The sequence below is a fragment of the Rhinolophus sinicus genome, linkage group LG12 (assembly GCF_036562045.2).
Source record: "Rhinolophus sinicus isolate RSC01 linkage group LG12, ASM3656204v1, whole genome shotgun sequence".
NCBI lineage: Eukaryota > Metazoa > Chordata > Mammalia > Chiroptera > Rhinolophidae > Rhinolophus > Rhinolophus sinicus.
Window position 1 is genome coordinate 7,836,654 of NC_133761.1, and position 12,048 is coordinate 7,848,701.

The following is a 12,048-nucleotide window of genomic DNA, read 5'->3' on the forward strand; positions in this document are numbered from 1 at the left end:
CTGCTGTGTGTGCGTGTGACAGTGAGTCACAGTGTGAGGCTATGGCACAGGAGTAGTAAATACTCAGGTGTTAACCAATGGAAAAGAAGCTTGCCACGGAGCGAGTATGCTGAAGGTTTTGGCAATAGAAATATGTGTTCCTGCTACTGTTCTGGAGCCTTTGGGGTTGCAGAGAAGGCTTAGATCTCTGAAAGAAATATTGGCCACTCAATATTCACAGCCAGCTGTTACCAGGAGGTGCTGTGGAGAAGCCATAACCAAGATGATGGGTTAATGCGAGTTGTAACTTGGAGGCTAGAGAGGGCTGCAGAACCCAGTCCCTTGTGAGCTGTACTTACCAGGCCTGCACTCTGTTACTGTCAGAGGTACACCTCTCGCCAGGCCCAAGGATGTCTCACAGCACCTTGTGGAAATGGCTTTCGGACAGCTCACAAAAATAAAGAACTTTTCAACTCAGTATTAAAAAATGTGTCTTCACCACACTTTGCTCTCCAACAAGCTATTAATTTTTTATAATAGCCCTTCAGATAAACTGCAAGCATGCATTTCTTCAATTTAATTCTTTCCCTTGTAATTCTTAAAGAGTTTTACTACTATTGTTCTACCTTGCTCTGTAGTTGGCACACTAAAATTAAATATCTTGTTTGTTCATTGTCTTTCCACAGAGCCCACCTGGCTTTCAACGAACTTGGGTATTTTGACCTGTATAGAATGTTCCGGCATCCATAGAGAAATGGGAGTTCATATTTCTCGCATTCAGTCTTTGGAACTAGACAAATTAGGGACTTCTGAACTCTTGGTAAGTAAGTAGTGACCTGTACTTTAGAAGAAAATTTTAAGTTTATCGTCATAAATATATTTAATATATTGCTGTGAGGTTTTTGTTCCTGCTGAGTACAAAGAATTCTAATTCCTGAATTTGATGAATTTGCGTAGAGATTTAAAATGTAAATTTTGTGGTATGTAATGTTGACTGTTTCCATTTCCTGTTTAAAGAACTGGTGAATCATACATTTCTGTAATTAGTTCAACTAAACTGGCTCTTTTCTTCTGGGATGGGCTTTTTCAAAGAGGCTTGTTTTCTTTTGGATTTAGGTTTATATGATTCACTATGATAGCAGTAAAGGGAGTTAGGTGTTGAACTCAACATGTTCACTTTTCCTAGTGGCTTATGTTATTCATAACAATGTAGTACTGTTTTTACTGTTTGTTTGTAAAAGTGCACATGAACTGAGAGTGGCCTGTGAGTTACTGCCATAAAACCAATCACTTCCTAACCTATAGCTTCTTTAGGCAATAAGGAAAAAAAACTGTGTAAAGGTGTGGTGCTGAGCTTTATAATATGGGAAGGGTTATAAACACTCAAAGGATTTATAACCCTACCCTTCCCATCGTGATTCAGCCACGTTAGGAGCTCCATCAGGTCCAAGCTAAATTGGTCCCACAATATACAAATAAAGGAGGGGAAGACCTACATGGCGTCTCCCATAATGCCTTGTGGTCATAAGCCCTGTCTTGTATAATTTGAACCCTGGTGCACTTATTAGAGAGTCTTTATACTAACAGTGAGAGTGTACGAGGTAAAATAGGGCTCCTCCTCAGGCAGAAGGCTCTTGAGCAGACCCTGACTGAGCCTGAGGCTCCAAAAATCTGAAAGCCTAGCTTATCCCTAGCCTCCTCTAGAGAAAAGTATCCAAAAGTCAGGGCAATCAGCCCCCCAGCCAGCAACCTTTGTCATCTGAGCATCCATTAAGCAATGATGGCCTGTCTTGTTTTGTATGAGCCCCTTGTTTTAGGAAGTATTAGGTGGGTGCAAAAGTAATTGTGGTTGTGGTTTAAAAGGTTAAAAATAATTGCAAAAACTGCAAGCACTTTTGCACCAGCCTAATCACATACTGATGACACTCACTCCCTAATCGCTGCAGGACTGTGGAGAAGAGGCTCAGAGCTAACAGCTGAAACGTCCTTCTTGAGGATGGAAATGGTGTTACTCCATCTCCTTGGCTTGTGTTAACGAAACCCAGTTTGACAACTAGAAATAGGGAGAGTCCATATCCTAAACACTTGCCCCGCAATAAACTCAAGATTTTTCTCTCCAGAGACCCGATGGCATGAATGTTTCTTAAACTGTGCATCGATCCCAAAATTATCTGAATGACCAAAGGACAAATTTTCTTGGAAGGGTCTTGAGCCCAGAAGCAAAATGCTTGCTGGGGGCTCTTCTTTAGTTTCCTGCCACATCTTAATTTGTATCCCAATGTAAAAGACTCCTACATTCTTTTCTGTCCCACGAGAGTAAAGCTGCTCGGTCTAAAATGAGGCAAGATGGTAGTTGCAAAACTGTTGATCATTAAGCATTTAACCTGGATTCATATGTGAAATCTGCTGTGTCTGATCTCAGATAATTGTGTATATGTGTTAGGACCGCATCCTGGTCTGTTCTAGCATTTATCACACTGTATTTGTAAAAATTATTGGTTTTCTTCTCAGTGGTCCTGCTAGCCTATTATTAGTTCCTACGGGAGGGAGCTAAGTGCTCAGCAAGTATTTGTTGGCTATGTGGATGGATGGTTTGTATTCTGAGTCAAATGAGGAAACGTACATATTCAGAAATCTCAAAAGCAAATTATAGGACACTTTTAAACAAGTAGTAAGGAGTTTCCTATGTTGTGTTTTGTTTGTGTTACAGCTGGCCAAGAATGTAGGAAACAATAGTTTCAATGATATTATGGAAGCAAATTTACCCAGCCCCTCACCAAAACCCACCCCTTCAAGTGATATGTAAGTACTTCTAATATGTTGAATTCTTTACCATTCTGTAATTGTTCTTCTACCCTCCAAAAAAACTTCTTAGTGGTTATAGTATTTTTCCCTCCAGAAGAAACCCCATGATGAGGAAAAAACAGAGCACAGAGGAGTATTTTGAGATGTATTTCTGGAACACACAGATGATTTTCACCATTACCTTTCCCTAGGGTGTTGCAGCTGCTCTGGAGGATAAATCTTCATGAGAACAGTTATCTCTAAATCATGGCATGTTGTGATAAATAAGAGACACACAAAAGCAGTGGGAGATGCCTATCAGATTGGCAAAAGTCCAGAAGCCTAACCGCCCACTCAGCAAGGCTGTTAGGGAAGCAGATAGTCTCCCGTGTGTTGCTGGTGGGAGTAGAAAGTGGTCCACTCCCTGTGCGGAGCCAGTTAGCCGTATTGATCACAGTGACAAGCGTTCTCTACCTTTTGACTCAGCAGTCCCGCTTCTGGGGGTTTCTTCCTCTTCCATCATAGAAAAAGATTAGGAACAAAGCGAGTGGCCATCTGTAGGCATCTGGTGAAATATTTGATGGTATAGCCACACAGCGGAACACTGCAGACGTAAAAAAGAATAAGGACGCTTCTTATGTCCTGCTTCGCGCCACTCTCCGTGATTACTGTTAAGTTTAAAAAAAACATGGTACAGAGCACTGTACGAAAGAGACTGCGTTTGGGGCAGGGAAGGAAGCATTGGGGCATGGGAACGGTTCACCTATCCCTCTGGACACAGACAGTCTGTCCAAACTCAGGAACTGAATTGTGGGTAGATCTGCTGACGAATCCCTCACTTTCGAACTCTCACTACTCATTGTCTGGACTCAGACACCAAATAAGTTTGGACAGTGGAGAATACATAAACATATATATTTATCAAAAATAGTGTCTGCTTGAAGAAGCACTGGAAAATACACAAGAAACTTAAGTGCTTACTCTGCGGGGGGGGAAGGGGAGGAGCTTGAGACAACTCAATGAACTTTGTGATAGCATTTTTATTTTAGAATCATGTTAATCTTTAAACCTATTCAAAATTTTTCACATTGAATTTACACTTAAAATAATTTTTTGAATACTATGGATGAGTAGGAGCAAAGAGATTTAATTTCAGGGCAGCCAGACGGCTCAGTTGGATTCCCACATGGGCCAGTGCCTTCCACAAGTAGATTGAAGACAATGAGCTGCCACTGAGCTGCTGGAGGGGCAGCCGGATGGCTGCTCAGTTGGTTAGAGCGCGAGGCTCAACCACAAGGTTGCCAGTTCAATTCCCGCATGGGATGGTGGGCTGCACCCCCTGCAACTAAAGATTGAAAACGGCGACTAGACTTGGAGCTGAGCTGCGCCCTCCACAACTAGATTGAGGGACAATGACTTGGAGCTGATGGGCCCTGGAGAAGCACACTGTTCCCCAATAGTCCCCAATAAAATTAAAAAGGAAAAAAGATTTAATTTCAACTCGAATGATCAGGGAAGGCTTTGTGAAGTAGATGCCCGCCTAAATGTTTTGTCAGCCCCTCCTTGATGGTTATTCAGGCACCAGATTTGCAAAGCACTAAACTGTATTACGGGGCTCACTTCAGGGAACATGTTTTTTTCCACTCTGAAGTCAAGAAATAAAATCTCCCAGTAGGCCTCTTGGCAGTTGTCTTTTTTTTTTTTAATTCATCACATGCATATCACATGTTTCCTCTGTGCTTCGTATCGTGTTTGATGGTGAGCAAACAGCAAAACACAAACTAGATCCCTGTCCTCATGTCGGAGATAGGTGGTAACCAAGCAATTAAACCTATAGTCATAGTTGTGGTTAGTGTCACATAAGGAGAGTCAGGAATGTTGGGGGCGCATCTAACACCCTGATCTGATCTGGGGGTGTCTGGCTGAACAATAGTGCTCAAGCTTCGTCCTAGCACAGAAACTGCTTGGATGTCTTTTTCACACTAAGGAGCACAAATTACAGAGAAATAAGGTTGTAAGGACTTTTCTGAGCCTCAGCTTCCTTACCTGTTAAAAACATGGAGTTATGTCAGAAAACTAAAATCTTTTCCCCAAAGCTCTGAAAACTTTTAATTGGTCTTTTAGAATTGTTTTAACTTGCTAAATTTTTCAGTTTCTTTCCATACTTATGTGTCTGAGTTTAAAGTGGTAGCAAATAGCAGATGTCTCATACTGTCACACAAGGCGGGAAAGAAATCTGCTAGGATCTGCGTGCCCATTAACTTGCTCACTATACGTTGCCCACACATACTAGTAAATACATACCAGTTCCTTCATTCTGTCCATATTGGAAGAACTTGGTCAAAAACCTGGTTTGTTTGAATGTGGAAAAGAAGTGTCTTAATTAAAATAACTCTTCTCAAAGAGAACTGGTTGTCAGAAAAATGTCAACCTTTCGTAGCACTAGGAAAATTAAAATTCTTTGTTCATATTGTGCTGTTTTAGGACTGTACGGAAAGAATATATCACTGCAAAGTATGTGGATCATAGGTTTTCAAGGAAGACCTGTTCATCTTCATCGGCTAAACTGAGTGAATTGCTGGAGGCCATCAAATCCAGGGACTTACTTGCACTAATTCAAGTCTACGCAGAGGGGGTGGAGCTGATGGAACCGCTGCTGGAACCCGGGCAGGTGAGGCTTCTGAACACCAAGGATAAAAAGGAAGGTGGAAAACCCATGGAAAAGGTGCCTCGTTTTATTATAATGAGTTCCTAACCCATTGAGTGACCATGTCTGAATCAGGACAATTGGAGAGTGCAAGGGAGTGCTGTTAGCTGTGAATAATGCCTGTGGGGTCCCTGATGTAAGCAAAGCTGCTCTGGACAAAGCGGGACGTGTGACCTCCCTGTTGATAACTTATTCTTGCCTTTTTAAAGGAGCTTGGGGAGACAGCCCTACATCTTGCTGTCCGAACTGCAGACCAGACATCTCTCCATTTGGTTGACTTCCTTGTACAAAACTGGTATGGTGTTTGTTTTCTCAGACTATGCCTTGTACGCGAATGCAAACCAGTCCTATTAATGTCCTAGCTCAGGAATCGGCAAGTTTTTCCAGGAAAGAGCCAGATACTGTTTTAGGCTTTGCAGGCCATGAGACCTCTTGTCATTGCTGTTCAACTCTGCCCTTACAGTAGGAAGGCAGCCGTAGACAATATGGAAAAGGGTGTGTGTGGCATGTTCCAATAAAACTTTATTTACAAAAAACAAATACGGGCCAAATAAGGCCTGCAGGCTCTCGTTGGCTAACCCCTGGCCTGGATAACTGTAAAACCCTGTCTCCGTGGCCAAAACCTGCTTCAGTAGCAGAGGCTAAGAGAAGATTTAACAGTGCAGGTCAACAGGATCTGAGTTTTCATTGTATGTAAATTTACTGTAAGACAGCAGTGCGTTTGGCTGGCTCAACAGCTGATTCAAATTTAGGACGTAGTAATAGGAGTGTAATATTAAAATAAACACACAGGAGATTTGAACTTGCTGTTTTCTTTATTGGGTAGATCTGTAAGCCACAGAAACTGGAGCCTATCCAAAGGAGAGAGCAAAATAAAATGATGAGGGGATTTGAACCTACATACAAAGAACGGTGCCTGGACACAGCCAGACGCTCTCAGTGTCCAAGCCCCTTACTTCGAGGTGTACTGGTTAAAGAGCGTTGGCTCTGGAGACAAACCGCCCGTGTTCAGATCCCTGCTCCACCATCCGTGTCTTGATGATCTTAAAAACGAGCACGTTATCCTCTCTGTGCCTCAGTGTTTTCACCTATAAAATAAAAGTTACAGTGGCCCCTATCCCACTGGGCAGTTGTGAGGATGAGATGAGCTAAGACATGGAAAAGCTGAGAGAGTGTCTGTCCCGTAGGCACTCAACACATGCTGCCTGATAGTCATTGTGTTGCTTATAAATTTGGGTGTAATGCTAGGAACATACTTTTCCCTGCTTATAAGAAATAGGTCTGAAACGACTCAGCTGTTAGCGCAGAAGTAAGTGGTTAACCTGTAGTGTTAACGTTGTAGCATATGTAAGTCATTGTTCTATAAGAAGAATTCAATTTTTCAGTGGGAACCTGGATAAGCAGACAGCCCTGGGAAATACCGCTCTCCACTACTGTAGCATGTATGACAAGCCGGAGTGTTTGAAGCTTCTTCTCAGGAGCAAGCCCACTGTGGATGTCGGTAAGAGCATGGCCAAGTGTCTCTTACTAAGTGTAGTAAGAACATTTGTTGGCCAAAATTGAGGCTTGCATGTTGCATTATAATTTGGTTATTATTCCTTGCCTTTCCGAGAGACATCCTCAAAAATTATGCAAATTTATTTCCCCCCTGTTTTAGTTAACCAGGCTGGAGAGACTGCCCTCGACATAGCAAAGAGACTAAAAGCCACTCAGTGTGAAGATTTGGTAAGCAAACATGGAAATGGGGGATTTGCTAAGACATCAACTGCCTTAGAATGTCATTCTCAGAAACTGGAATTCGAGATAAAAGAAGCAGATTCCTTTTTTTTGAACATTGGCTAAAGAAATTCAGACAAGCACTGTGGCTACTACATTTGAAAAAATGATAAATTTGTCCACCTGTCTTTTGAGTGCAGTTATGATGTGGGAGCTAAAAGGCATTTAAGGGGTATTATTACCAGGTGGGCTTATGGGTCGAGGTCACACTTTCTATTGCCAGACCGTTAGGCTATTGCCGTAGCTTAACAGTAAAGAAGAATTATTTGGGAGGCCAATTCGAAAAATTGGACAAGTAAAGTTCAAAGTGTATTAGTTTTTAAAATGTTAAACACACTAGTCTCCCCTCTCCATTCCTCTGAACGCACTCACCTTTTTTTTTATCCCACTAGTTCCTGCTTATTATAACTCTGGGCCTTAGCATAGTACGATTCTCTTAACCATGGGAAAGGATGAAATAGAAAAGATGAGTTACATGCCCTTGACTTTCTGCTAAGTGCCAAGTTGCAGGCCAGCTGTTGTACTTGTTCACTCTTACAAGACTCCCTGGCCCTGTGGGTGAATAAGGAAAGTGGGGTATAGGTGGAACTGGGACTGTCCGACTTAAAAGGCCCACCTCTCACACTTACTAACTCTGATTTTTTGCCCTTCCAGCCAAGAATTTACAGTTTTGAGAGTCATTTTAATCATATTTAAGAAAGCTGAAATTCGGAGAGAAGTCAGGTTACCAAACTAAAAAAGGCTATGCCTTTCTTTGCAGTTTCTCTTGGGCCTGTCTCGTGGCAGCCCAGCTTCCATAATCAGAGTTTTGCCTATAATGAATACAGTTTCTGGTGGTTAATTTGAAACCAGGAATCAGGTGGGATTTGCTCAGTGTTTCTGTAATACTGGGGTGTTTGGCATTTAAATTAAAACGGTTATACCCGCTGTGACTTTCAGCTTTCCCAGGCTAAATCTGGAAAGTTTAATCCACGTGTCCACGTAGAATATGAGTGGAGCCTTCGACAGGAAGACATGGATGAGAGTGACGATGACCTTGATGACAAAGTGAGTGTGCAAAACACCTCTGAGTTTTTCAGTGCTTCTACCTTTTCTGCACTAGGCAGACAAGACCCATTCTTTGTGAGCTTGTGTTTGGTCTTCTGACCTGGTATACCAGGGCCATTTTCTTTGCTTGAACCAACAGGATATATATATACATAGAGAGAGAGCATGGATTGGTTTTAAGGAACTGTCTCACACAACTTGTGAGGGCTGACAAGTCCACAGTTTATGGGGCACCAGCTCCAGAGCTCATAGTACAGTCAATAGTCTGGAGGGAGAATTCCTTCTGGATGTGTGTGTGTGGGGGGGGAGGGGGGCGCAGGGGGTCCTCAGTCTTTTCTCTTAAGCCCTTCAACTAATTGGATGAGACCCACCCTCATTATGGAGGGTAATCCCCTTTACTCAGAATCTAATTGAAATGTTAAACACATTTAAAAAAAATACCTTCACAGCAACACCTAGGACGGTTGTTTGACCAAACACCTGGGCACCATAGCTTAGCCAAGTTGACAACAAAATTAGCCATCAAAACAGATAATTAGTAAATAACAAATTGTCATTTATTACATACTTACAGATAGATGAGAGCAGTCGACACGGCACCTGTGTCACCTCAGCTCAGCTTTACCAAATGCCCACTGTGCCATTGTTACTGGCCCCATGTTACCAAAGAAAACTGACACACATGGGAACTTTGCAACTTGTCTCAAGTCTCGGAGCTAGTCAAGAGTCTCAGGGAGCAAACCTAGTTCTGTCTGACTCTCACAGATACTGAAGGTTATGCGTGCATTTTTCATCGGATGTATGTTGAGCAGGATGTAAAGAAAGGTCAAAGATGGTCATAGGTGGGTATCCTGAGGGCATTCACCACTTTGAGAGGAGACAAATTATAGTACAGTAGGTAACCGTGATAATAAGAGTTTGGGGACATTCCTGAGAAGGGCTCAGAGGACAGAGCAACTGGCTCAGCCTTGCCAAACAGTGAAGCCCTTACCCAGGAGGTGCAGTGGAGATGGGTTTCCCAGGGTAGGGAGGCGCTTGCCAGGCAAGGAGTAGGGAGGAAGGAATGATTCGAAGCACAGTGTATGAGTGGCCTTCGGGGCGGTTTGTGGAGAGGCGGTAGGCCAGGTCAGGAAGGCGCCGTGAGCCAAGTTTGTCCTTGGGCTTCATCCGCACGGTCAGAAGCCAACAGAGATTGATTGTTGGAAGAGCACGGTTTCTTACCAGCTCGGGCGTCCGTGTGGAAAATAGGCTAGAGTTGACAGAAACTGGAACCGGGCTATTCAGGAGGCCAGTGCTTCAGTGGGAGCTGGTGAGTGCACTCGGAATGGGTCCAAGGGACATGGGTGAGCTCTCCCTGCAGGACCCGGTGGCTCTGGATGACGTGAGGGTCCGAACTTGGAAAGTTGCACGGATGCTAAAACACCAAGGGTGCAAACACGAGGGATGCCTCTTAGGCACCTGGAAATGGTTTGGAACCCAAGAGGCTGGGGTTGGACTTGCAGGTCAGGTTCATCAGCCTTAGGTGTCAGTCAAAGCCAGCGGCGTGGATGTGATGACTTTCTAAGAGGACGTAAAATGAGGAGAGAGGAGAGTACCGAGAACTTCAGCACTAAATGGGACATGTATGTAGTCAGTTGCAAACAGGTGAAAAAACTGTTCAAATGTCGGTGAAAGTGTCCTGCGCAGGGGAGGGATTTGTTGGTTAAAGCTTGACTAACTGTGACCCGATGCTTCTGAAGAATGCTGCTCCCTAACCAGTGGCTCCCTAACGTGACCCTGCTAACAGTGACATGCCTGCATCCGTTACTGTGTCGTGGCGCTCAGGCTGTCATTGCGGGTGACCTCATAAGGCTCAGAGAGCCACAGGAGCCCAGATTCCCATAGGAGGCCTGCCTGCTGGGGTCCTCTCCACACCTGATGTGCCGTCTTGATGATTGTCTCACCCACTGCACTGTTATCTGTCTGCCAGCCGAGCCCCATCAAGAAAGAACGCTCCCCAAGACCTCAGAGCTTCTGCCACTCCTCCAGCATCTCCCCCCAGGACAAGCTGTCCCTGCCAGGACTCGGCACTCCACGGGACAAACAGCGCCTGTCCTATGGCGCCTTCACCAACCAGATCTTCGCCTCCACAAACACAGACTCGCCCACATCACCAACCTCAGATGCGCCTCCGCTGCCTCCTAGAAACGCCGGGAAAGGTACGGGCTTTGAGAGGGGCCTTGTGACTCCAGCCTCAAGCCAGGAGTCTACCCAGCTGTGGGGGGAAAATTGCAGGGTTCATTGGAGTGGCAGAGGACGGGAGGTGATGCCCACCCAGCACCACAGCGAGACAGACGGTGTTGTGGGCACTCTTTGTGCAATCTCGTGTTAACCTCATGGCAGTCCTGTCAGGCATGTGCTTTTTATGCCCATTTCACAGATGAAGAAACTGAGGCTAATGGAGGGAGAATGACTTGCCCAAGGTCGCATAGCTGATAGGTGGTAGAGTTGAGAGTCAATCCAATGCCCACATAGGCACCAAAATCTGTGCTCTTTCCTGTCTAATAAGGGGTGGAACTTGAGTTCTTCTTTGAAAAGTTACTGTCCTCTAGATTAAAATGCTTCTCTTCTGAAGACGGTAGCAATAACAGTGTAGTTAACAGTTAGGAAGCCCTGGAGGCCCTCAGCCCGGCACGTCTCATTTCATGTTTGCAAAACGAGGCAGGCACGACGACAGCTGCTGGCACCGTGCAGACGAGGGGCTGTGGTGCAGAGGTGCTGAGCTAACAGCCTACGGTTCTCAGCAATTTGGGATGCTCACCCAGGTCCTGTGCGACCGGAGCCCACCCTCCCGTGCTCTCTGAGGAGCCATGACCTGGGGCAGGATCTTACCCAGAGGCGGGTTACTAGGCAGTGCGTGGTCAGGTTTCCCGCGGGGCTGGAGTGGAGGGTGGATGGTCCCCCACCCTGTTCTGTGGCAACAGAGCGTTTGTCCTGGACCCTGAATCCATAGAAAGTGCCCTGCTCAGAAAGTCAGTGTGTTCTCCCCGGACAGGGACAAATTGAGGCACAGAAATGCCAACATGAAAGGGTCACCCCAGCCAGGGGGGAGTGGAGGGGTCCCCAGAGCTGTAGCTTCCGGTTTGTCCTCAGCCAGTACATTCAAATGCAGGGTCCCCCCTGTGTGCTCAGCTTATGCCAACACAGGTTTCCAGGGCCTCTCGGTACACAGTGCCATGCCTATTTGAATCACACTGGGGCCATTTTCTGGGAAATGTGAGCTTTATTCAAAACAGTGTTTTTTCAGAGCTTATTCTCCATTGAAATGGTGTTATAAATGGGAGCTGTGTTCTTAGCGAGACCCCAAATGGCCTCATCGATCATAAAATAACAGAGAAAAGTTGTATTAAGGCTTCGGCATGAATGGTACTCATCAAAGATAACCAGTGACCGTAACAGTAACAGCACGTGTAAGCCAGAGGTTTAGCCCACCAGAGTGTTTCTTACTGGTCCATACATTATCCTAGCACATACCTGAGTGAGGCACCCGAATCCTTTTAACCCACTAACATGCCGAGTTGCAGGCCTGTACTGTAGAGCGTTCCTGACTGAGAGGGTTCCTGTCCCCTAACTGGTTCCCAGCATCGTCGTGATGACCTGTCTAGACGTGCAGGGTCTATACCTGTTCAGAAGCCTCCAGGTAACGGAGAATCTTGCAAAAGGTCTACAGGAGAGAATGACACCAGAGTCCTGGGGGCCAAGAGGCCCCCTCCTCT

At 45.0% G+C, this 12,048-nt stretch overlaps 1 protein-coding gene across 6 annotated transcripts in view; it reads left to right on the top strand.

The window, feature by feature from the left end:
• ASAP1 (ArfGAP with SH3 domain, ankyrin repeat and PH domain 1) overlaps nucleotides 1-12,048 on the top strand; it is a 292,224-nt gene that overhangs the window by 250,859 nt on the left and 29,317 nt on the right. For all 6 annotated transcript variants that reach the window (XM_074316674.1, XM_074316673.1, XM_074316677.1 and 3 more), the window contains 8 exons: nucleotides 666-799; nucleotides 2,690-2,781; nucleotides 5,248-5,434; nucleotides 5,680-5,765; nucleotides 6,856-6,971; nucleotides 7,128-7,195; nucleotides 8,186-8,293; nucleotides 10,263-10,491. In XM_074316674.1, coding sequence (XP_074172775.1) covers nucleotides 666-799; nucleotides 2,690-2,781; nucleotides 5,248-5,434; nucleotides 5,680-5,765; nucleotides 6,856-6,971; nucleotides 7,128-7,195; nucleotides 8,186-8,293; nucleotides 10,263-10,491 — 1,020 coding nt within the window. The remainder of the gene's footprint in view (nucleotides 1-665; nucleotides 800-2,689; nucleotides 2,782-5,247; nucleotides 5,435-5,679; nucleotides 5,766-6,855; nucleotides 6,972-7,127; nucleotides 7,196-8,185; nucleotides 8,294-10,262; nucleotides 10,492-12,048) is intronic.